The sequence below is a fragment of the Myotis daubentonii genome, chromosome 18 (assembly GCF_963259705.1).
Source record: "Myotis daubentonii chromosome 18, mMyoDau2.1, whole genome shotgun sequence".
Lineage (NCBI taxonomy): Eukaryota > Metazoa > Chordata > Mammalia > Chiroptera > Vespertilionidae > Myotis > Myotis daubentonii.
The window spans coordinates 26,742,541-26,763,186 of NC_081857.1; the positions used below are offsets into that span (position 1 = coordinate 26,742,541).

At 40.5% G+C, this 20,646-nt stretch overlaps 1 protein-coding gene across 22 annotated transcripts in view; it reads right to left on the minus strand.

Moving 5' to 3' along the window:
• Positions 1 to 20,646, minus strand: part of PRRC2C (proline rich coiled-coil 2C) — a 78,301-nt gene that overhangs the window by 22,264 nt on the left and 35,391 nt on the right. For all 22 annotated transcript variants that reach the window (XM_059675339.1, XM_059675331.1, XM_059675328.1 and 19 more), the window contains 11 exons: positions 19,344 to 19,956; positions 17,813 to 17,982; positions 17,133 to 17,382; positions 15,957 to 16,167; positions 12,233 to 14,479; positions 9,664 to 9,872; positions 8,125 to 8,279; positions 3,510 to 4,281; positions 3,050 to 3,135; positions 1,526 to 1,711; positions 1,138 to 1,389 (listed from right to left, as the gene is read on the minus strand). In XM_059675339.1, coding sequence (XP_059531322.1) covers positions 1,138 to 1,389; positions 1,526 to 1,711; positions 3,050 to 3,135; positions 3,510 to 4,281; positions 8,125 to 8,279; positions 9,664 to 9,872; positions 12,233 to 14,479; positions 15,957 to 16,167; positions 17,133 to 17,382; positions 17,813 to 17,982; positions 19,344 to 19,956 — 5,151 coding nt within the window. The remainder of the gene's footprint in view (positions 1 to 1,137; positions 1,390 to 1,525; positions 1,712 to 3,049; positions 3,136 to 3,509; positions 4,282 to 8,124; positions 8,280 to 9,663; positions 9,873 to 12,232; positions 14,480 to 15,956; positions 16,168 to 17,132; positions 17,383 to 17,812; positions 17,983 to 19,343; positions 19,957 to 20,646) is intronic.

Sequence of the window (20,646 nt, forward strand, 5' to 3'; positions counted from 1 at the left end):
TGGATAGAGCGTCGGACTGCGGACTGAAAGGTCCCAGGTTCGATTCCGGTCAAGGGCATGTACCTGGGTTGCGGGCACATCCCCAGTGGGAGATGTGCAGGAGGCAGCTGATCGATGTTTCTCTCTCATCGATGTTTCTGTCTCTCTATCCCTCTCCCTTCCTCTCTGTAAAAAATCAATAAAATATATTAAAAAAATAAATAAATAAAAATGCACTGCACAGTACTAGGAGGTTGTCACCAGTACTAAAGATTTAATTTCTGTGGATTCCTAAAAGAATTCTTTGTGTGGTTCTCACAATCTATACATTACTTGCAACTTCTGACTTTTATTCTCTTCAAAATAAAACAAAGTAAGTAAATGAATGTCAAGATCTTAGCTGTCGCAAGTCACTAGGTTTTAGGATAAACTCTTGCTTATTATCATGAAACTCTTCCTTAAATGTGGTAGAACTAAATCACATGAGCTTTTAAGAGAAAAATACTCAAATTAATATGAAAGATTCCATCTCTCTTTCTTCTCAATAAATACACATCCTGGAATGGCAGACATAAACTTGCTATTCTTCACAGGTGTTAGCTCCTTTAAGTTACTCAGTGGAATTTGCCTTAATTAGTTTTCAAAATATACATTTTAACTCAATGTGGTCCCTAAGCACAAGTCAACTACTTCCTCTGGGGCTCAATCAATGCAATAGTGATTGTTCCAACCCTGGAAAAAAATTGGCTATACTGGGGTTACTAAACTTTGCCTTATTTCCTGACTTCAAAATCTCATGAGTGGGCAAAATAAAGCTCCACTGTTAACTCCACTAACAAAAGTAATGGAGAGAAACTTTTTCAAAGTCTACAAACCCAAATAAAAAGCATCTTAATCTTGTGTAGGCATTTTTCACTTTAAACAACCGAATGGTACAGAATTAAGAGTAAATTTCCACACAAAAAAAGGGAAATAATTTATTGCAAGGAATTTCTTTAGATCACACATGCACACCATGAAATAAAATCTCTAGTAACAGTAACCCATAGTCTATAGTGCTGTATGTCTCAAGCAAAAAACAAACAAACAAAAGTGTAAGGTTGTTGTTTTAGACATGATTTGCATCAGCTGAACTGGGGATCTCTGCAAGCTGCTCACCTTCACATTAGTGGCATATTCTGTGGATGACACTGAGATCATCGTTCCTATTTCAGTAGACATTTCTGAAGCAGCTTTGGTTTCCTTTGCTGTCCCAGGGTCTACGCTTCTGACTGCAGCAGGGCTTGGTTTCTCTTGTCCTTCTGGCTCCACCTGTTGGGCATCTTTTACTTTTCTATTTTTTAATGAGCGTTCCTTTCCAATAGGACCAGGTTTATGTTCTTTGTTTTCTACTGGACTCAAATCTGGAAGCTAAAGTCAATGTTTATAAACAAAAAAGGATCATGATCAAAAGCATTCATTGAATACAAAACTTAAAACTGTTATTTGCTCTCAAAAATGTTAGTGGCTTTTATACAATTACACCTGGAATACGAATTGTGTTTACCTTCTGGGCTTTGATGGGGCCTGCCCGTGGCTGCTTCTGCCGTTGCTCTTTAGGTTCAGGAATTTTGTCAGTTTTTTCCGAAAGCACAGGAACAATTTCATTTTCGTTCCCATTTGAAGCTGGAGCACCAAACTGAATTGTGTCAATTCCAATTTCAACTCCACTTTCTTGACCATTCTTTGTTCCCTAGTAATAGAATATTTAAAAACTTGCTATCAAACAGAGTTCAGATTTGACTGCATGATTTATGTAGCCCCACATATTTTAAATAGAAGGAAGTTTGAAGTAACCCACATATTAACTGACATTAACTGCCACTGATTGTTTTAAGAGAACCTTCCCTTAAACACAATGATTTGTATGTATTAGAAAACAACTAATAAAAGGAAAACTAGGACAAGACTTAAGTTTTTTGTTTTTAATTTATTTCAGAGAGGAAGGGAGAGGTTGAGAGAGAGAGAGAGAGAGAGAGAGAGAGAGAGAGAGAGAGAGAGAGAGAGAGAACCATCAATGATGAATCATTGACTGGCTGCCTCCTGGCATGCCCACCCCCTACTGGGGATCGAGCCTACAACCTGGGCATGCGCTCTTGACTGAAATCAAATCCAGGACCCTTTGGTCCCCAGGCCGACACTAGCCACTAAGCCAAACCAGCTAGGGCAGTGATGGCGAACCTATGACACGCGTGTCAGAGGTGACACGCGAACTCATTTTTTTGGTTGATTTTTCTTTGTTAAATGGCATTTAAATATATAAAATAAATGTCAAAAATATAAATCTTTGTTTTACTATGGTTGCAAGTATCAAAAAATTTCTATATGTGACACGGCACCTGAGTTAAGTTAGGGTTTTTCAAAATGCTGACACGCTGAGCTCAAAAGGTTCACCATCACTGAGCTAGGGCAAGACTTAAGTTTTTAAAGTCCTGATTTTTGTGTCAGGAGTGTAACCATAGGCCATCACAGCCTCAAGTTCTTTCATCACTTAAAACAAATGTAAAAGCAGCAAACACAGAAAGACACTACCCGCAAGAAATAAACAGATGAACGAATGGGGGAAAGAAGATAGCAATACCAGTGTTGCTTACTTCTAAGCGTGCTGTGAAAATAAAACAATATACTCATTTTTGTTGCACTTTCTGTGTGCTAGGCAGTGATGCAGAGACACGACAATCTAACTCGCAGACCTTGCATTATAATGGATAGAGAAAATAGACAACTGAAGTCAGATAAGCAATACACAAAAATTAAAATATGGTTAAACCATTTTAGATTGGTGGATGGAGAAAGACTCCAGGAGGTCATACTGAAAGTGTTTCTGGCAGAGCAAACACCTAGAATAAAACACCAAGAATAAAAAAGGCTAGAACAGCTGGAACACAGCAAGTTAAGAACAGTGACAGAAGATGAATAAGCAGAAAGCTAGATGACACAGAATTCTGATGAATGCTGAAATCTGAGAAACTGTTTTAAGGAAACTCTGCCCCAGTAACCCCACCAAGACCATTAGCAAGTCTATTCCTACCTCTGTTGAAGTAGCTGATCCAAACGATGTTAGAGGCTTATTCCAGGCACTGACGGAAGGTGGCTGTGGTGGACTAATGGGCCCTACTGAAGAGAAGAAGCCACAGGAAATGTGAACACCAAAATTAAGAGGCTAATAATCCAATCTTTATAACCCTCTATTTAATAGTAACTAAACAATAAAACAATTACTTTTCACACCACACTCAGAGATTCTTGCATACCAAAATAAATATAAGTCCCCAAACATTGTGCATTGCTTTTATCAACATATACAATATGGCTATTAAAAATGTTAACACCTTTGATTTAGAACCAAAGGTTTTAAGAAAGGAAGTTAAGATTACTTTAACTGCTTCCTACTAAAGAAAAGGCTAAAAAAACACCCCATACTGAATATATAAACGAAAGTAAAAACAAACCCTAATATTCCCAAGCCCTCACTTCTGTTGCACACTTACATTTCTTAGAGATGTCATTCAGCACAGTTGGTGGGGCCACCTTGTTATCCCATAATTCAGTTGTAAGATTGCCATGTGACTGTGAGGTCTGGATGGATTTTCCTGTGGCTACATAATCTGTGCCATTAGGTGTTTGAGCTGAAGGTAGTCTAATTGAAGGTGGTGGCTGTTTTGAAGACTGTGCTGTAGTCTGCAGGGGACTCTGGACTGGTTTGTGAGCCTGTCCCTGAGTTTGGGCTGAGGCAGTGGGGCCTGGGATTGTGACTGTGACAAGTGCTGGGGTTGGGAGTGAGACTGGGGTTGGGACTGGGGCCGAACTGGCTGGGGCAGTTGGGGCTGAACTGGCTGGTACTGTTGGGGCTGAGCTAGCTGGAGGTGTTGCTGAAGTTGGTGGTAGGGCTGAAGCAAGAATGGGAATTGAGGCTGAGGCAAGAATGGGGACAGTGGCTGGGTTTGAAGCTGAGGCAAGGATTGGGGTTGGAGCCGGAACTGAAGAAGAGGTTGGAGCTGAAGTGGAGGCTGGAGTAGGAGCTGACGCTGGAGTTGGGAGTGGAGTGGAAGTTGAAGTTAGGACTGGAGCTGCGGATACAGCTGTGGCCAAGGGTGAGGCTAAAACTGGACCTGAAGGCAAGGTTGAAGTTGGACCTGGGGCTGGGGCTGGAGCTGGAGACTGGGCTTGCTGGGTCCCAGTAGACTGTTTTTTGGCAAATCTTGGAGGAAGCTTAGAAGTCTGACTTCTTCCTTTCTCACTGGCATTCTTTTTGTTCCAGACCTTAAAAAATTGGTAAAAATAAATTATGTCATTAACAGCTAAAAGTAACAGTTCATAAATATGATTTCTAACAAAGCTACCTACTGCTAATTTAGCTCCATTAACTATTCAAAATAGATACTTCACAGAGCAAAAATGTCAAAGCTGCTCATGAGATTTTAAATTATGAGAAGCCAAGAAGTGATTGGGAATAAAAGACAAATGTATTATACATTCTTATATATTTTGCATTTTCATATATCATATATATTTTAATCTTTATTGTTCAGATTATTACAGATGTCCGTCTTTTATCCCCCCATAGCTCCCCTCCACCCGGTTCCCACCCCACCCCAGGCCCTCAACACCCCACTGTCTGTGTCAATAGGCACTGCATACCATAGGTACATGCATATAAGATCTTTGTTCAATCTCTTCCCACACCCCCTCACACCCCCTTCCCCCAGAATTGTCAGTCCGCTCCATTTCCATGCCCGTGATTCTATTACACTCCCCAGTTTATTCTGTTCATCAGATTTTTTTATTCATTTGAATTTTAGATTCACTTGAGAGAGATGTATTTGTTGTTCATAATTTTTTATCTTGACCCTTTTCATCTTCCTCTTCTTAAAGAACTAGAAGCCTGGTGCATGAAAATTCATGCACTAGAGGGGGTGTCCCTCAGCCTGGCCTGGCCCCTTTCATAGTCTGGGAGCCCTCAGGGCCGCCAGGCGACCCAGAGACCAGGGGAAGGCGACGCCCCCATCACACCTCTGCTGCTGCCACTGCCGGCAGCGCAAGCCTCGGACAGCCCTGGGCGGCTGACATCTGAGGCTTGCTTGTGTCTTAGGCTGGCCCAGCTGCACTGCGCGCCTGCCCCATCTCCCCTGGAGGGGCTAAAAGGACTAGGGGACTCCGGCAGGTCTGAGGGGACTGGGCACCGCCTTCTTGTGGCTATGGGTGCCACCAATTTGTGATGGTGTGATGGTCAATTTACATATTCCCCCTTTATTAGAGAGGATACCCTTCAGTATTTCATACAATACTGGTTTGGTGGTGATGAGCTCCTTTAGCTTTTCCTTGCCTGTGAAGCCTTTTATTTGACCTCCAGTTCTAAATGATAGCTTTGCTTGGTAGAGTCACCTTGGTTGTAGGTTCTTGCTATTCATCACTTTGAATATTTCTTGCCACTCCTTTTCTGGCCTACATAGTTTCTGTTGAGAAATCAGCTGACAGTCGTATGGGTACTCCCTTGTAGGTAACTGTTTTTCTCTTGCTCCTTTTAAGATTCTCTCTTTGTCTTTTGCTCTTGGCATTTTAATTATGATGGTCTTGGTGTGGTCCTCTTTGGATTCCTCTTGTTTGGGGTTCTCTGCGCTTCCTGGACTTATAAGTCTATTTCTTTCACCAGGTAGGGGAAGTTTTCTGTCATTATTTCTTCAAATAGGTTTTCAATATCTTGCTCTCTCTCTTCTTCTGGCACCCCCATAATTCGGATGTTGGTACGCCTGAAGTTGTCCCAGAGGCTCCTTACGCTATCTTCATATTTTTGGATTCTTTTTTGTTTTTGCTCTTCTGGTTGGGTGTTTTTTGCTTCTTCGTATTTCAAATCTTTGACTTGATTCTTGGGATTCTCTAGTCTGCTGTTGGATCTCTGTATATTATTCTTTATTTCAGTCAGTGTATGCTTAATTTCTGACTGGTCCTTTCCCCCTCCCCCCCTTTTTTTTTTTTGGCATTCTCACTAAGATCCTTGAAGGTCTCACAAAGTTCCTCAGAGGTTTCTAGGAGATTCTTGAGTAACCTTATAACTGTGATTTTGAACTCTATATCCAGAAGTTTGCTTTCTTCCATTTCTTTCATTTGTGACATATTTGTCTCAGCATTTTGGCTGTTTCCCTGTGTTTGTTTCTATGTACTGGGTAGCTGCTATGTCTCCTTGAGTTGGTAGAGTGGTCTTGTGTAGTAGGTGTTCTATAGGGCCCAATGGCTCAGCCTCCCCGGTCACCTGAGCTGGGCACTCTAGGTGCACCCCTTTGTGAGCTGTGTGCACAGTCTTGTTGTAGTTGAGCCTTGACTGCTGTTGGTATCATTGGGGGGAATTGACCTCCAGGCCAATTGGCTGTGATGACCAGCTGTGTCTACAATGGAAGAGCTGCTGTGCAGAAGACACCCTTATGGGGCAGGACTTGCTTCAGTGGGGCTTTGGTGCTCACTGAGTCTGCCCCTTGAGTGTGTCAGTTATGGATGTGAAGAATTGTAATCTGGTATGGTCTCACACTGACCACTAGGTACACTGGCTCTTGGATCTCCAAGGAGTTGCAGTCAACCACTTCCTGGGACCACCCTGGAGCTACAGAGAGATCTGCAGATTCCTCCTCTTTGTATTGGATTTGGTAGTGCCCAGACCAGGCCCAGCTGTAAAGGAAGGCAGGCTGATGCTGGTGCCAGCCTTGGGCCTTCTTTTGATAGCTTTGGGGCTCCCTGACCCAGCTGCAGCTTGTTTCACAGGTTTTAGGCTGAAAAAGGGCAGGCCATTCATGTGCAAAATCCACTGCCCACAGCTTGGGTGGGGTAGGGGTCTCAGGGAATCTCCAGGGCGGTGCAAAAAGCAATAGCTGCCAGTCAGCCCTGCACCAGGGAAGTCCCAGCACAGTAACAATGACCATTGTGAGCACCTCCCTCTGGAGGAAAGACGCCTCAGTGTTCCTGCCCTGATGCCAGACAGTCCGGTTTCTTCTCGTATATGTCTGGGTCCCCCAGAGTCTCAGAGCAAGCGGGAGCTTGTATCTCCCTCCCAATTAAAAAAGCGGCACACCCAGGTGTCGGCGTGTTCTGCGCCTCTGTACCTTGTACCAGTTTCAATGTGCTTTCTTCTTTACCTCTCTAGTTGTAGTACTTCCACTAAGCCAGCTTTCCCGCAGTTCTCGATGATAGTCGTTCTGTATTTTAGTTGTTGTTGGGGCACTATGCTACACAGGATATATGCACTATTAATTCCACCATCCCAAATATAATAACTAACAAATGGCTTCTGAAATTATCTGGTTGTAAAGGTCAAGTCCAATTGAACTCAGTATTACTATCCACATATAATTTTTATAGTGTCTTGATTTTAAGCTCTCTCATCTGCTAGAGGTCTTTATCACTATAATTCATGTGTTCAACTTATTTTTATCTGTGTCAGCATTTATCAAAAGGGGTATTTGGGTTGATTTAAATAGAATAACTTATTCATTCTGTGTGTTAGTAAGTGAACTAATTTAGATTACAACTCAAACTTTCTAAGTCAAGTACCTGCAATTTTAGATCATGACAGTTGCGTTTACTAGGTATCCAATATAATTTAATGTTTGTTAATGCTGACAAGATGAGGCAAACAAGACAACTAGTACTGGAACATAAAATATGTTACTAAAGTAAAGGTCTACACCAGTGGTTCTCAACCCGTGGGTCGCGACCCCTTTGGGGGTCAAACGACCCTTACACAGGAGTCGCCTAAGACCATCGGAAAACACATATATAATTACATATTGTTTTTATGATTAATCACTATGCTTTAATTATGTTCACTTTGTAACAATGAAATTGGGGGTCACCACAACTTGAGGAACTGTATTAAAGGGCCGCAGCATTAGGAAGGTGGAGAACCACTGGTATACACTAAGCTTAACAGTGATTATATTCTATTTAAAATTTATCTCAATACTGGTTAAAACAGTTTAAAGTTGTGAAAATCCAGTCACTCTCAACATTGAGTAATAAATCCAGCCTTGACTTCCCAGGTAGATAGAAACCTTGATTATTTGCTAACATGTTTTGAGCAACAACCTAAACAACTAGCAAAAAGCTGGAACACTGAACCTGTATGATCTGTTCTTCCTTCTTCCGGCGTTCCTCATCCTGTAAACGTTTTTGTTGTTTTTTGGATACCACTTCAGTAAAACCATCATCATTCAAATTTGACTGTGGGTCTTCAACTACCGTTACTTCCGGATGGTCATCAATTATAACAACACCTGTGGGTATGGAAGAAGATTTAAAATATTTTCCCCCCCAATAGAAAAGATACATAGAAATGTTCATCCAGTAGTGATTAAAAAGACAAGGCAAAGGTCTAGTTCTTCCTGTAACTCACAGTGTAATCCATTTCCCACGCCATAAGATGTCCATTCATTAGTAAGATTTGAAAAGATTTCATAAAAAAGGTTAAAAGTAAAAGTCCTGCCCAGACGCTGTGGCTTAGTACTTGAGTGTGGACCTATGAACCAGGACATCACGGTTTGCTCCCTGGTCAGGACACAAGCCCAAGCTGTGGGCTTGAGCCCCAGGAGGGGCCATGAGGGAGTCAGCCCAGCACTGATTCTGTCTCATCATTGATGTTTCTCTTTCCCCTTCTCCCTTCCTCTCTGGAGGAAAAAAAAAAGTTCTAAAATTATCTGCTTTGAACGATGTAGTTTTTTCTTAAGCAATACAGTGGTAATGTGTTTTTAAAAAATAAATATTACCCTATTATCCAGTCAAATCACTCTAATCTCTACCTCTCCCAGCCTGAGATCTGTATTATGCTGTAAAAATCTATGTAGCACTTTACCTCATTTGCATCTAGCCTTTCTTAAGAGGTGGGTATTGCTGTTTCTCTTTTTCAGAGGATACAGTAAGCTCTGAGATGCCCATTTGCTAGGTGAAGTTGACTAGCCAACCTGATCTTATGACTCTTAATGCCTCTATTTTACATAGACCATTGTCCACAATGTGTACTTGTTAAAAACAAGTGGCATGGATGCACACATATCATAACCCATCACATGAATGACTCCACTCATTGTCCTATTAACAATTATTCTAGCTGTCTTATTAAAATTATCATATATCCCAGTGAGTATAAGACATCTAGATTCATTAAGCAATATTAAAAAAATTAAAATAGCTCAGGTCTTAACCTAGTTAATCTCTCCACTTTATTCAATTTTTCCAGTCTAAGTTTCATCTGAGTGAATGACAAATAGCTCATTTTCACCTAAGTGTCTAATTCCTTAACTCCCTCATCAAACATGTTCTTATTGTCATCCTTTGCATCCAATATTCTTTCACTCCATAGCTTTCTGAAAGTATCCATAGCAACACAGTCTCCCATACTATCATTTATTCTCTAGTTACCATATCTTAGATACCTATTTCATTAAGGTCACAACTCAATGAGGTTTAGCATTTCTTTCATTTAAGGCAGCATATGTATACAGTTATTATTTTAGTTCAAGTTAAATCAGTGCTTCATATTCAGCTTCTATTGTTTAGGTCAACTCTTTCCTTCTTTTTTATGTATAGCATCCAACTCAATGCAGCAAACAGACAGATAGATAGATAAATAAATAAAATAAGTAAATAGAACCTAAGACATACTTGCATAATTGTTGAGATCAAATTGTGACAGTGCATCTACTTTCTCTTTGGGTTTCTTAGGGCCTGGTTTTGGGTCTTCTCTTTTTTTCCCTGCAGAATCTTTGGAGTTCTTTTGTCCTGTTCCATTAGGTGTTCCTTCCTGGTGGTGTGCAGAGCTGCCATTGACAGGATCAACACCAGTTGTGCCTGCAGACTGGTCATCAAATGGCCTACAAAGTAATAACTTGAGATATTACCACCGCCACACTCGAGTAGGGAATCCTTCACTGGCAGTTTGTAAAGTTTAGTCTAAGAAGAAATAACAGTGGGATAAAAGACCTTAGCTCAAAACCAACAAGCCTTAGTGGCTTTAGTTGAGAACAACTTCACTAAAACTGAGCTTCTCAGTAAAGGAGATGGACTAGGGTAGTTCTTCCCAGCAATTAAATTAGAGAATCCTGAAGGTTCTTATGTATCTATTTATCATTTTATAAATAAATGAGCTAAGCAACACTTTATAGCAGAAAATCTGTAACCCAAGCTAGTACCAAGTATTCACTACTGGATCTTTTCTTTTTTTTTAAAATATATTTTTATTGATTTCAGAGAGGAGGGAGAGACAGAAACATCACTGATGAGAGAGAATCATCAATCAGCTGCCTCCTGCACGCCCCCTACTGGGGCTCGAGCCTGCAACTCGAGCATGTGTCCTTGACTGAAATCGAACCTGGAACCCTTCAGTCCACAGGTTGATGCTCTAACCCAACCGTGGGCAAACTACGGCCCGCAGGCCGGATCCGGCCCATTTGAAATGAATAAAACTAAAAAAAAAAAAAAAAACACAACAAAAAAAAACAAAAAAAAAAAAACCGTACCCTTTTATGTAATGATGTTTACTTTGAATTTATATTAGTTCACACAAACACTCCATCCATGCTTTTGTTCCGGCCCTCCGGCCCAATTCAAGAACCCATTGTGGCCCTCGAGTCAAAAAGTTTGCCCACCCCTGCTCTAACCACTGAACAACCAGCTAGGGCACTACATCTTTTCCACAAGAGGGCAGCCTATGAAAAAAAATTTAGAAAAGCTTTCTGTGTTTATACCATGTTTTTTAAAAAGTTTAATCAGATTTATACATTAATGTAAACACGCTAAAAAACACTTTTATATGGAAACAATTCACTTCATAAAACAAATGTATTTCTAAAGTTTTTGTTTCCCAACAGATAAATTTTATTCTTGGTTCATTTTATAAATATTTTATGAAAACAGGCTAGGGAAGATGGGCTTAAAATTCCATTTTCATCATAGCCTATAGCAGTGATGGTGAACCTATGACACGCATTTTTTTGGTTGATTTTTCTTTGTTAAATGGCATTTAAATATATAAAATAAATATCAAAAATACAAGTCTTTGTTTTACTATGGTTGCAAATATCAAAAAATTTCTATATGTGACACGGCACCAGAGTTAAGTTAGGGTTAGTGCCTAACACAAGCATGACCCCAAACATCTGAAAAATAGGCACTTGTCCTCTAAACGGGACTCTTACACCATTCATTTTAACTACAAGGTGCAACTGCTGTTTCTGCAGGTTCAGCATTGTTAGCATTTACATGGCACTAAAGTCTTGCTAAGCAGTTGAAATCTTCATTGCTCAAAAATCCACAAGAATGTCTTAAGTATTACTCAAACTTCTAATAGTTAAGGTCAATAACTGCAAAGTTATTGTAATATATGTTATCCTTTTCTTTTGGACCTTACAAAAGGATGTTCAAATTTTTGTTAAGCAGATTCCCAAGAAACACAACTAGTCGGATTATCTCCCTGGAACTTTTTCTAAATTATTAGAAAGCAAAAATGTTCATTGATGGATGAAATGCTAAGTATATGCAACTTGCCAGGCCTAGATTTAAAACTAGATTTATTTTTTTTCTAATACTAAAGAAATCAATAACTAACCAACATTTTAATATTTAAAAGAATAGATTAAGTTTAGCACAGTTTAGAAAAATTCTTTTAAAAAAATCCAACCACCTGGTATTTATGTTAGTAGTGGCCTTGGTGGTTGGGCAGGACTTTGCTTTCTGGGTTTCTCTCTAGCTGCATCATTTATTGTAGGCTTGCAGCTAGAGGGGGAATATAATTTATCCTTAAGCTCAACATTCACTATTTATAATCCAGTACAGAGTGATACAGTCTATAGTTATTATAACATATTAAGTCCAGAGAACACTTGTGAGCACCACGGTGAATGAGAAACAAAGAAAAAGGTGGGCTACTCATCATCAGTAAGAGGACTTACTAAATGGAGAACATTGTACAGATGCAGCCCCAGGTGCATAAATTTTCCCAAAGCTACAAATTCCTAGAAGGCCCCTACTGGACACCAGGTAGGCAGAGACTCCTGAGGGACATTAACTCTCTCCTTCAAGCACCCATTACACTTGGAGAACAGAAAAGATAATTTGGGGAGAACAATGTGTGGTCCTCTACCTAGACTGGCTCCTTTGCACAGTTCAACCAAGAAGTCTACCTTGTGTCTCTTTAAAGGCGCAAAAGTAATTATATGTGAAACAAAGGACTCACCCTCGCTTCCCACTTTTGGATGGTGGGCCACTTCTCCTTTCATTCCTAGGACCTGAGAAATTCCTACCAGATTTGGGTGGACCTCCGTTGCCACGCCGATTCTGGCGGTCCACACCAGGTCTTTGACTAGAAAAACTTCTCTTTGCTATTTCTCTTTTGGGGGCTGAAACAGTCTCTCCCGCCTTCACAGTAGCTTGTGCATTCAAATCAGCGTGTTTTTTTTCATCCCTCTCCCGCCTCTCATTGAAATCACTGCTTTCTGAGGCTGTTTCCCATTCTTCGTTTGCCTGATCTGAAGAGTTCTGGTTAGACAAGTCTGGAGTCTTATTCCCAGAAACATCCCCAGCAGTACTCACTGGTTCTTGAACCACGTTACTCACTGTGCCATTTGTGGGCACTGCCACCTCATTGGTTTTTGAGACCGCCTCCCTCTCTCTGAGCCGTCTAAATCGAGGAGGCTTATCTTGCCTGGGTGGTCGGGTAGGACGCTGCCTTCGAGGCCTCTCTCTAGTTGGGTCAAATTTTCGCTCAAATTTTGGAGGTCGCTTATCAGCTGGTATAGGAATAAACTGCTCATGTCTTCTTGGTGGCTCTCCATCATCTGGTTTAGGAGCTTCTGCCTGCCTTGGGTTCCACTGATTTTCCCGATAGGCAGGTCTTCGTAAGGTGGAAGGGCGCGAGGGGCGTCCTCCAGGGTCCCTCCCACCGCGTCTGAATGTCCCCCCTCTGCCTCGCCTGGTGGGCTCTCCTTTAGGAAGGAAGCCTGGTTTAGATTTGTCATCATCCCTTATGTACGGTTTGTCTAGAGGCCTATTATCTATTCGGACATGATTTTCAGGCTTGAAAGAAGATTGAGGCTTTACAGGTTTTTTGTTTTCAGACCGGTCTTCTCTTTTGGGAAGCTTTCCTTTGCTTGAACTGTCCTTGTCACTTGCACTTTCATGAATTTCACTGTCAGTGTCAGTCTCGGAACCTCGCTGTCGTCTTCTTTTGGGAACAACTTCAAAATCAGAGCTCTCACTGCGAGTTTCACTTTCCTCTCGCTGTCTGAGAGGTCCTGAGGGCACATGCTCGGTGCGAGGCTTAGTGTCCCTGTACTGAGGATACTCTCGAGTGTGCCCTCTGCCACCACGGCCCCGCCCTCCGTAAGAGCCTCTGTAGCTTCGGCCTCTGGAGTAATATTCTCCTCGGCCTCGACCTCTGTACCCTTGATCTGGAAACCAATCTCTATCTCTCGCTTCTTTCCAATAGGTCCTAGGAGGTTGAGCGGATTCTTTTTTAATTACTGGCCTTAAATCTGATCGAGGCCTCTCTGTAACAAGGTCTTTGCTGACAACTTTCTCAGGTTGTTTTTCTTCTTTGACCGTTGGTGCTGTTACAGTTTGATTTACAGTTTTAGTTGCAGGCTCTACCTCAGCACTACTTACAGGTTCCAAAGGCTTCTCAGTGTCTGGAGGTGGCTTTTGTACCAAAGTTGGAGTTTCTGTTGAAGGAAATTTCTCTGGTTCTGGTTGAGGTGGTGGTGGAACGGCCTGTGGCTGAATAGGTGCTGCGGGTAGTGGCGATGGAGGAAGAGGATCTTTCTTTTCAGTTTTTTCCGGTTTTACAACTTTCTCAGTGACCTTTTCTCCTTTTTCTCCTTCTTTCTCCTTCCTCTGCTCTCGTTCCTCTTTCATATCTCTAAGGATAGGTTTTTTAATGGGACCTGACCTTCTCACAGGCCTGTCATTACCTTCTTCTCTCCTGCTGGAGCTTGGCCTCGGGCCCCAACGAGTTTCCGATTTAGATTTATATAGTTTTTCTGGCTTTGGTCCTTCAGAAGATCGTAGAAAGCCATCTTTTTTTGGTTTTTCCTCTGACCTTTCTGCTGGTTCTTTTGAATCAATGCCCCTGCTGGTTACTTTAGGAATGCTTGCAGATGTCTCGTTTCTTTGCTCCTCTGATTTTTGAGTGTGGTTAGATCCATGGGATACACTTCTTTTTCGGGCAGGCTGATTTTCTCCCGATGAAATCCGCTCTTCTTGAGGAGTGGATATAGTCTTCTGATCAGGAACATCAAAGCAAGCAGACTGACTGACTGTGTCAGAGTGGGGAGGTTTAATTTCTTCCACAGACCTGCTTAAAACCTTCTGTACTTCGGCCTCACCTGATTCTCTAACAAAGTCTGTCTTTGGATGGGCCTCTAACTGACTATGTTCTACAGGATAAGCAGCAGTGATCGGTTCCTGATCCAGCGTGGCTTCAGACCTAGCATAAAGAGAATTCAAAAGCATAACCATCAAGACAAAATCTTTCACACACCTAAGTGCATAGCAAAATAAACCCTCTAATTTTAAAGCAAACAATGGATCCTAATCATAAACAGCATCTTCATGTCTCTATAAAGTTTAGTGCAATGTTATTCAAAAATAGCCAAGAGGTAGAAACACCTTAAATGTCCCTGACAGATGACTGAGTTAAGAAAATACAGTATCCTATATAAATAAAAGGGTAATATGCAAATTGATCCTAACAGTGGAACAACCGGTTGCTATGATGCACTCTGACCACCAGGGGGCAGACGCTCAATGCAGGAGCTGCCCCCTGGTGGTCAGTGTGCTCCCACAGGAGGAGCTCCGCTCAGCCACAAGCTGGGCTGACGGCTGCGAGTGCAGAGGTGGTGAGTGGGAGCCTCTCCCGCCTCCTTAGGCCCCCAATCCCCCGGGGAACAGGCCTAAGCCGGCAGGTGGACATCCCCCGAGAGGTCCCAGAGTGCAGGCAGAGCTGAGAGACACCACCCCCACCCGCCCCGCTGAGCGCATGAATTTTCATGCACTGGGCCTCTAATGGATGAGGACATTGTGTTAAGTGAAAGAGTTAGTCACAAAGAGTTAGTCACAATAAGGACAAATACGTAATGATCCCATTTACATGAAGTATATAATGCAATCAAACTCATCGAAGTAGAAAGCAGAATGGTAACTGCCAGGGACTCAAAGGGAGGAGGAATGAGGAGTTGCTACTAAATGGGTGTACACGGCAGTTGGGCAAGAAGAGTTAAGTTCTTGAGTTCTGCTCTGCTATACATCACTGTACAACGTTGTACTGTATACCTAAAATTTTGTTATGTGTTTTCCCCACAATTAAAAACATTAAAGTTCATTCCTTTAGACTGTGCTGATAGGACTTTTTAACACATCAAGACTGATAATTTCCACCTATTACTACCTTGAGTAGGTCTATCTTTCCCAAAGAATCAGAATTATAAAAATCATAATATACAAAGGGCAGAAATACTAACTTTATGGGTATAAGTTTATATAGACCACCGACTGTCTGCTACTTCGAAGTTTCTTTGAATTAGATTGTGTCTTATGTTGATCTTAAAAAACACCCATAAGATATTGATAATTAAATGTCTGCCATTTCTCATTAGTGGAAGAATTACATCAACACTTTAGTGAGACTGTATGTCAAGTACCTTATCACTGGTAGAAACATGCCAATTTTAACATGTACTGAACTTCAGCATTTAATTCAGAGTACAGAACTAGTTTACAAAGAGCCCTAATCAATACAGAAATGCCAGAAAAAAGAAAATATGTCCAAAAATGAAATGACACACAAAATGGGAGGCTATCAGGTTTGTGGCTCAGTCCTGAATCAGAATGACCTTCAGGGATGCTAAACAGTATTGGTTTCACCACAATATTCTATTGGGTTTATGAACAGTTTTCATAATTACCTTACACCTTCAGGTTCTTCTGCTGTCTTAGGAGCAGTGGCCTGCTGAGGCTCCGTATGAGGATAGGCCTCTGACCCCCACATCATACGAGGCTCAGAGAGGGAAACCGCATGATCTCTTGCAGATCGAGCTATATGCTCAAATGACTCAGAACTGTTGGCTGAACCTTCCATCTGGTCTCTTCTCATCAAAGGCTTAGGAGGAATCATTCCTGCACAAAAGGTCAGAAAAAGATGGGGGTCACGGGTGGGAGGGAGAGAAATGAAATAAACAAAAACATCAGAGACACAGAATGTAGGTTATTAATTGCTATTTGGTATTCTTGATATATTCAAGCTAAACAAGTACTTTTTGCCATAAAATTAATGAACTCAACAAATGATTACTGGCAATTATGTTTTTCCATGAGTGAGGTTTTCATAGCTGCTATTAAATAAACATATTTAAGAACTGAGGAAACAAAGCAAGCAAAACCACAATAGCAGCCTATTTTACCTTATAGGAAAGAAATATAATCAGATGACAAGCATTATAATTCTATGCATGTTAATACAAACATAAGGAGAATCACACTAATAGTAAAAACTTCAGACAAGATATATCCTATAGAAACATATTAATCTAGTTTAATTAGCTGATCAATATGCTATTAACTGTGCCTTTTAAAATTTCAATATCACAATGGGATTTCTTGATCATGTTCTTATCACTTATAAATTTTCCTCAATATTTTGATAATGGGCTGTCTGGATTTATTTCAATAGATTCCATGAAAGGCTGCTAATTCTTTTGTTTTTAGCTAAACTACAATGAAACAAATGTTAGGCTGATAAATGTTAGAAAAACTAAGATGGAATATATAATATATGGAAAAATTCAAAGCTACAACAAAAGAATGAAACAATGTAGCAAATAGAAATGAAACAGTAATTTTCCATCTTAAAAACTTTAAATAACATTTACAAAACAGGAAATAGCTATAGGAATTTGGTCTTACTAGTGTCTGGCATTTAACTACTCTCTGCTAAAAGCAAGTTATCTAATCTTATGATTAAAAATCTAGCAGTCCTTTAAAGTTCTTAGAGGAATTAAGACTAAAAATGGAAGTAAAAAATGAAAAACTTTGAACCTGCATAACTACAAGGGAGCCATGCAGCAATGGGGATTTGAACTCACCAGGATGAATGGGAGGAATATCCATAGCAGGTCTACCTGACATCATTCGAGGATCCATGTACGACTGCATCATGAGCCACCTTGGATCAAAGCCCATGGAAGCCAAGTGCTGAGGGTGGGGCTGCATGGGCTGGTACAGAGGTCGGTGTGGCGGAGGAGGGACGGCAGCCCCAGATGGCTGTGAGGGGACCGCCTGCGGAAGGACACCTTGCTGCTGCTGCTGCTGCCACTGCTGCTGTTTCATCTGTTCCTGAAACAGCAGAGCCCTCAGCCTGAGATTCTAGTTCCATGTGAAACATCAATATGACCAATCAAATCAGAAATAATAGGACATTTGGAATAATTCTAGAAAAAGAATTAAGAGCCATTTAACAGCAAAAGATGGCAAAACAAAGGAACAAAGGACAAGTTATGGGATCATGACTTAAGCAACTAATCACTAATTATATCGCAGAAACCATTCCCTAGAAAGGGAGGTGGTGTCTATAAAGGAGGCAGGTGAAAAAGGAATGACAGAAGTTCAAGGTAAAACCCCTATTAACAAACTATTCTTAAAATGGGCAAGAATTTTAGGAAAACCAGTGTGCTTTATGTATCATAGGTTTTATGTCAAATTATTTCTCAGACTATTGAACAATAAACTTTTTCAATTGTACATGATAAAATGTTTTTATTGTTACCTGCTGCCGCTGGAATCGTGGTGGTAAAGACTTCTGAAACTGTTTAAAATAACCAGATAAAACAGCAGGCCGGGGTTGAGACCCTGATTCTGGTTCTGTTTCATGTGCCACTTGTGTGGTCTCTTTTTCACTGTGATTGCTTTCTTGTCTAGTGAAAACCGGGTCATCCTCTGCCCAAAGAAAAGATAAAAGATAATGATAATTTATCTATAACACTTATCAAATACATGTTTGTGCTAAAGTGAAATTATTAGCTATATTTAAAAAGATAATGAAGACAAAATCATCCCCAATACTCGAAAACACTGTTTTGCATTCTAATATTGATAGCCATCAATGAGGTAACATTAGATTAATAAAACCTTTGATTTCCTCAAAGATGGATTCTTATTAATACTGAGATCAGAGGTCCAAATGCTTCACTATATAAAAATCTGTATGATTTTCTGTGATAGTAAAACATTTCAAATACCTCCTATCTTCCATGGTTTAATAAATATTAATGTTACTATCAACATTTACTTATCGTTCCCAAGAAATTACGTGGAAACACAGACAACCTATAAATATTTAAAATAAAACGCATTGGATTTTTTTTTAATCAAGGGATTATTATTTATAAAGAAAAAGAATGAATTTAAGTCTGATGATAACAGTGATTACTGACTATCTTCAAACATAAATCATTATTCTATGTAAAGGGTGTCAAGTATGATTACACAAAAGAAGAACCATACACATACCAAAAAGAAAAATTTTCATCCCAAAGAAAACCATAGTCATATTCGTTCTAGAAAACGGGTATAAACTCAAAAGAAATAAAAGCAGGGTCTCAAAGAGATTTCTGTACACTCACATTCACAGCAGCATTATTCAAAATAGGTACATAAAATGGAAACAATCCAAGTGCTCACCAGCAGATGAGTAGATAAGAAAAATGTGGCACATACTAAGCCTTAAAAAAAGGGAAATTCTTATAATACGCTACAATATGGATTAAGCTTGAGGTTGGTATGCCAAGTGAAATAAGCCAGTCACAAAGACAAATGCTGTATGGCCCCACTTATATGAGGTACTTAGACTAGTCAATATCAGAGAGACAGAAAGAATGGTTGCCACGGGCTGTGGAGAGAGGGAAAAAAGGAGCTATTGTTTACTAGGTACAGAGCTTCGGTTTTGCAAGATGAAGAGTTCGGGAGACGGATGGTGATGATGGCTGCACAGCATTATGAATGTATTAACAGCACTAAACTGTGCACCTAAAAATGGTTAAGATGCTAACTTTTATGTCACATGTATTTAACCACAAGAAAAAAATTAGGGAAACAATATATTAAAGCATCTAATGAAAGTTAATTTCTCTCCCCCACAAAAAACCCCCAAGCCCCACCTTTGTTTTTTAGATTACACATGAAATTATATTTTAGATTTCTAAAATCAGATTACACACATTAAAATATACAGATATCAACACTTTTGAGTAACGTGAAGCATTTTGTAAAGCGTGTAAGAATAAATAAGGCTATTATACCTTTATTACAGTTCTCATTTTCTGGTTTTTCTACCACAGGTTCTAAAGCAGGTTCTTTATGTTCGATTTTTTCCTCCACTTTCTCCCTTTCTTTCTTCTCCAACTCCCATTCCTTTTCCTGCTCTTTCGGCTTCTGTAGTTCTAGTTCTCTTTCCTTTTCCTGCTGCCGTTCTAGTTCTTTCTCTCTTTCTTGCTTTTTTTCCTTCTCCATTTCTCTTTGTTTTTCCTGCTCTCTCTCCAGTTCTCTCTCCTTCTCCTGTTGCCTTTCCCTTTCCTTCTCCCGCTCCCGTTCTTGTTCTTTTTCAAGTTCTTTCTCCCGCTCCCGTTCTTTTTCTCGCTCCCTTTCTCTAATTTCCTCTGGAGATGGCTGCTTGTCCACGATGCCCAGCTTCTCATTTAATCGTTTCAGTTTCTCGGCACAAGCTGCCTTCCTCTGTTCTTCCATCCTCCGCTCTTCCTCTTCACGCCGTTTACGAGCGCGCTCCACAGCTGCAGAGAGTTCTGACTGCTGCCTTCTTCTTTGCTTCCATATTTCATCTTCGTCCGGTACTTGCTGCTTCGGGGGGAAAGGGCCTGGTCTTCCAGGTACTGCCTGTCGGTCCGGAGGAGGATGCTGAAACATTCAGAGAAATTATCCGATGAGATTAAACAAATCTATTTCTGACAAACGGGGGATATAAATAGGCAAGGAGAGGGAAGAAAAAAACTCCACAAAATGTCAGAAATTTTCCTGATACACATACACATTAAAATGCAAACACATTGAATCTAGAGTAATTCCCCAAACTAACAGCAGAATAATTAATTCAACCATCTAATATTTACTGAGCATGTGCCTACGTATTGTCTGGACATGAGGCTCACTCAGTATTTGTTGAATAAAGTTAGAAGCTGTCACAACACGACTTTCAGAATCTAAATTTAGAGACAAAGGAAATTTAGGTGTGTTTTAACAGCAACTGCCAAAGATGGAAGCCTAAAGAGGGAGAAAAAGTCCAGAAAGATGAATGATGTGAGCCCTGAGAAGACAGCAGTGGCTATAGGGAAGGGCGGACAGCTGAAGACACTGCCACTCCACAGAAGGGAGTCCCTAGAAATTGGCCCCAGAAGGAGTGGAAAGAGTGCCAGCTCCAAACTGAGAAATCCAGAAAGGCCCACCTAGAGTCCAAATGGACCAAGGAAGGATCACCTGGCAGACTGAGTTTTAATGATTTAATTTTCAGTTAATGTGTTCTAAAATAAGTATTGTAAGGTCTAAAATCACTGCCAGTGACTATGTAGACTAGCAAAATAAAAATGGTTG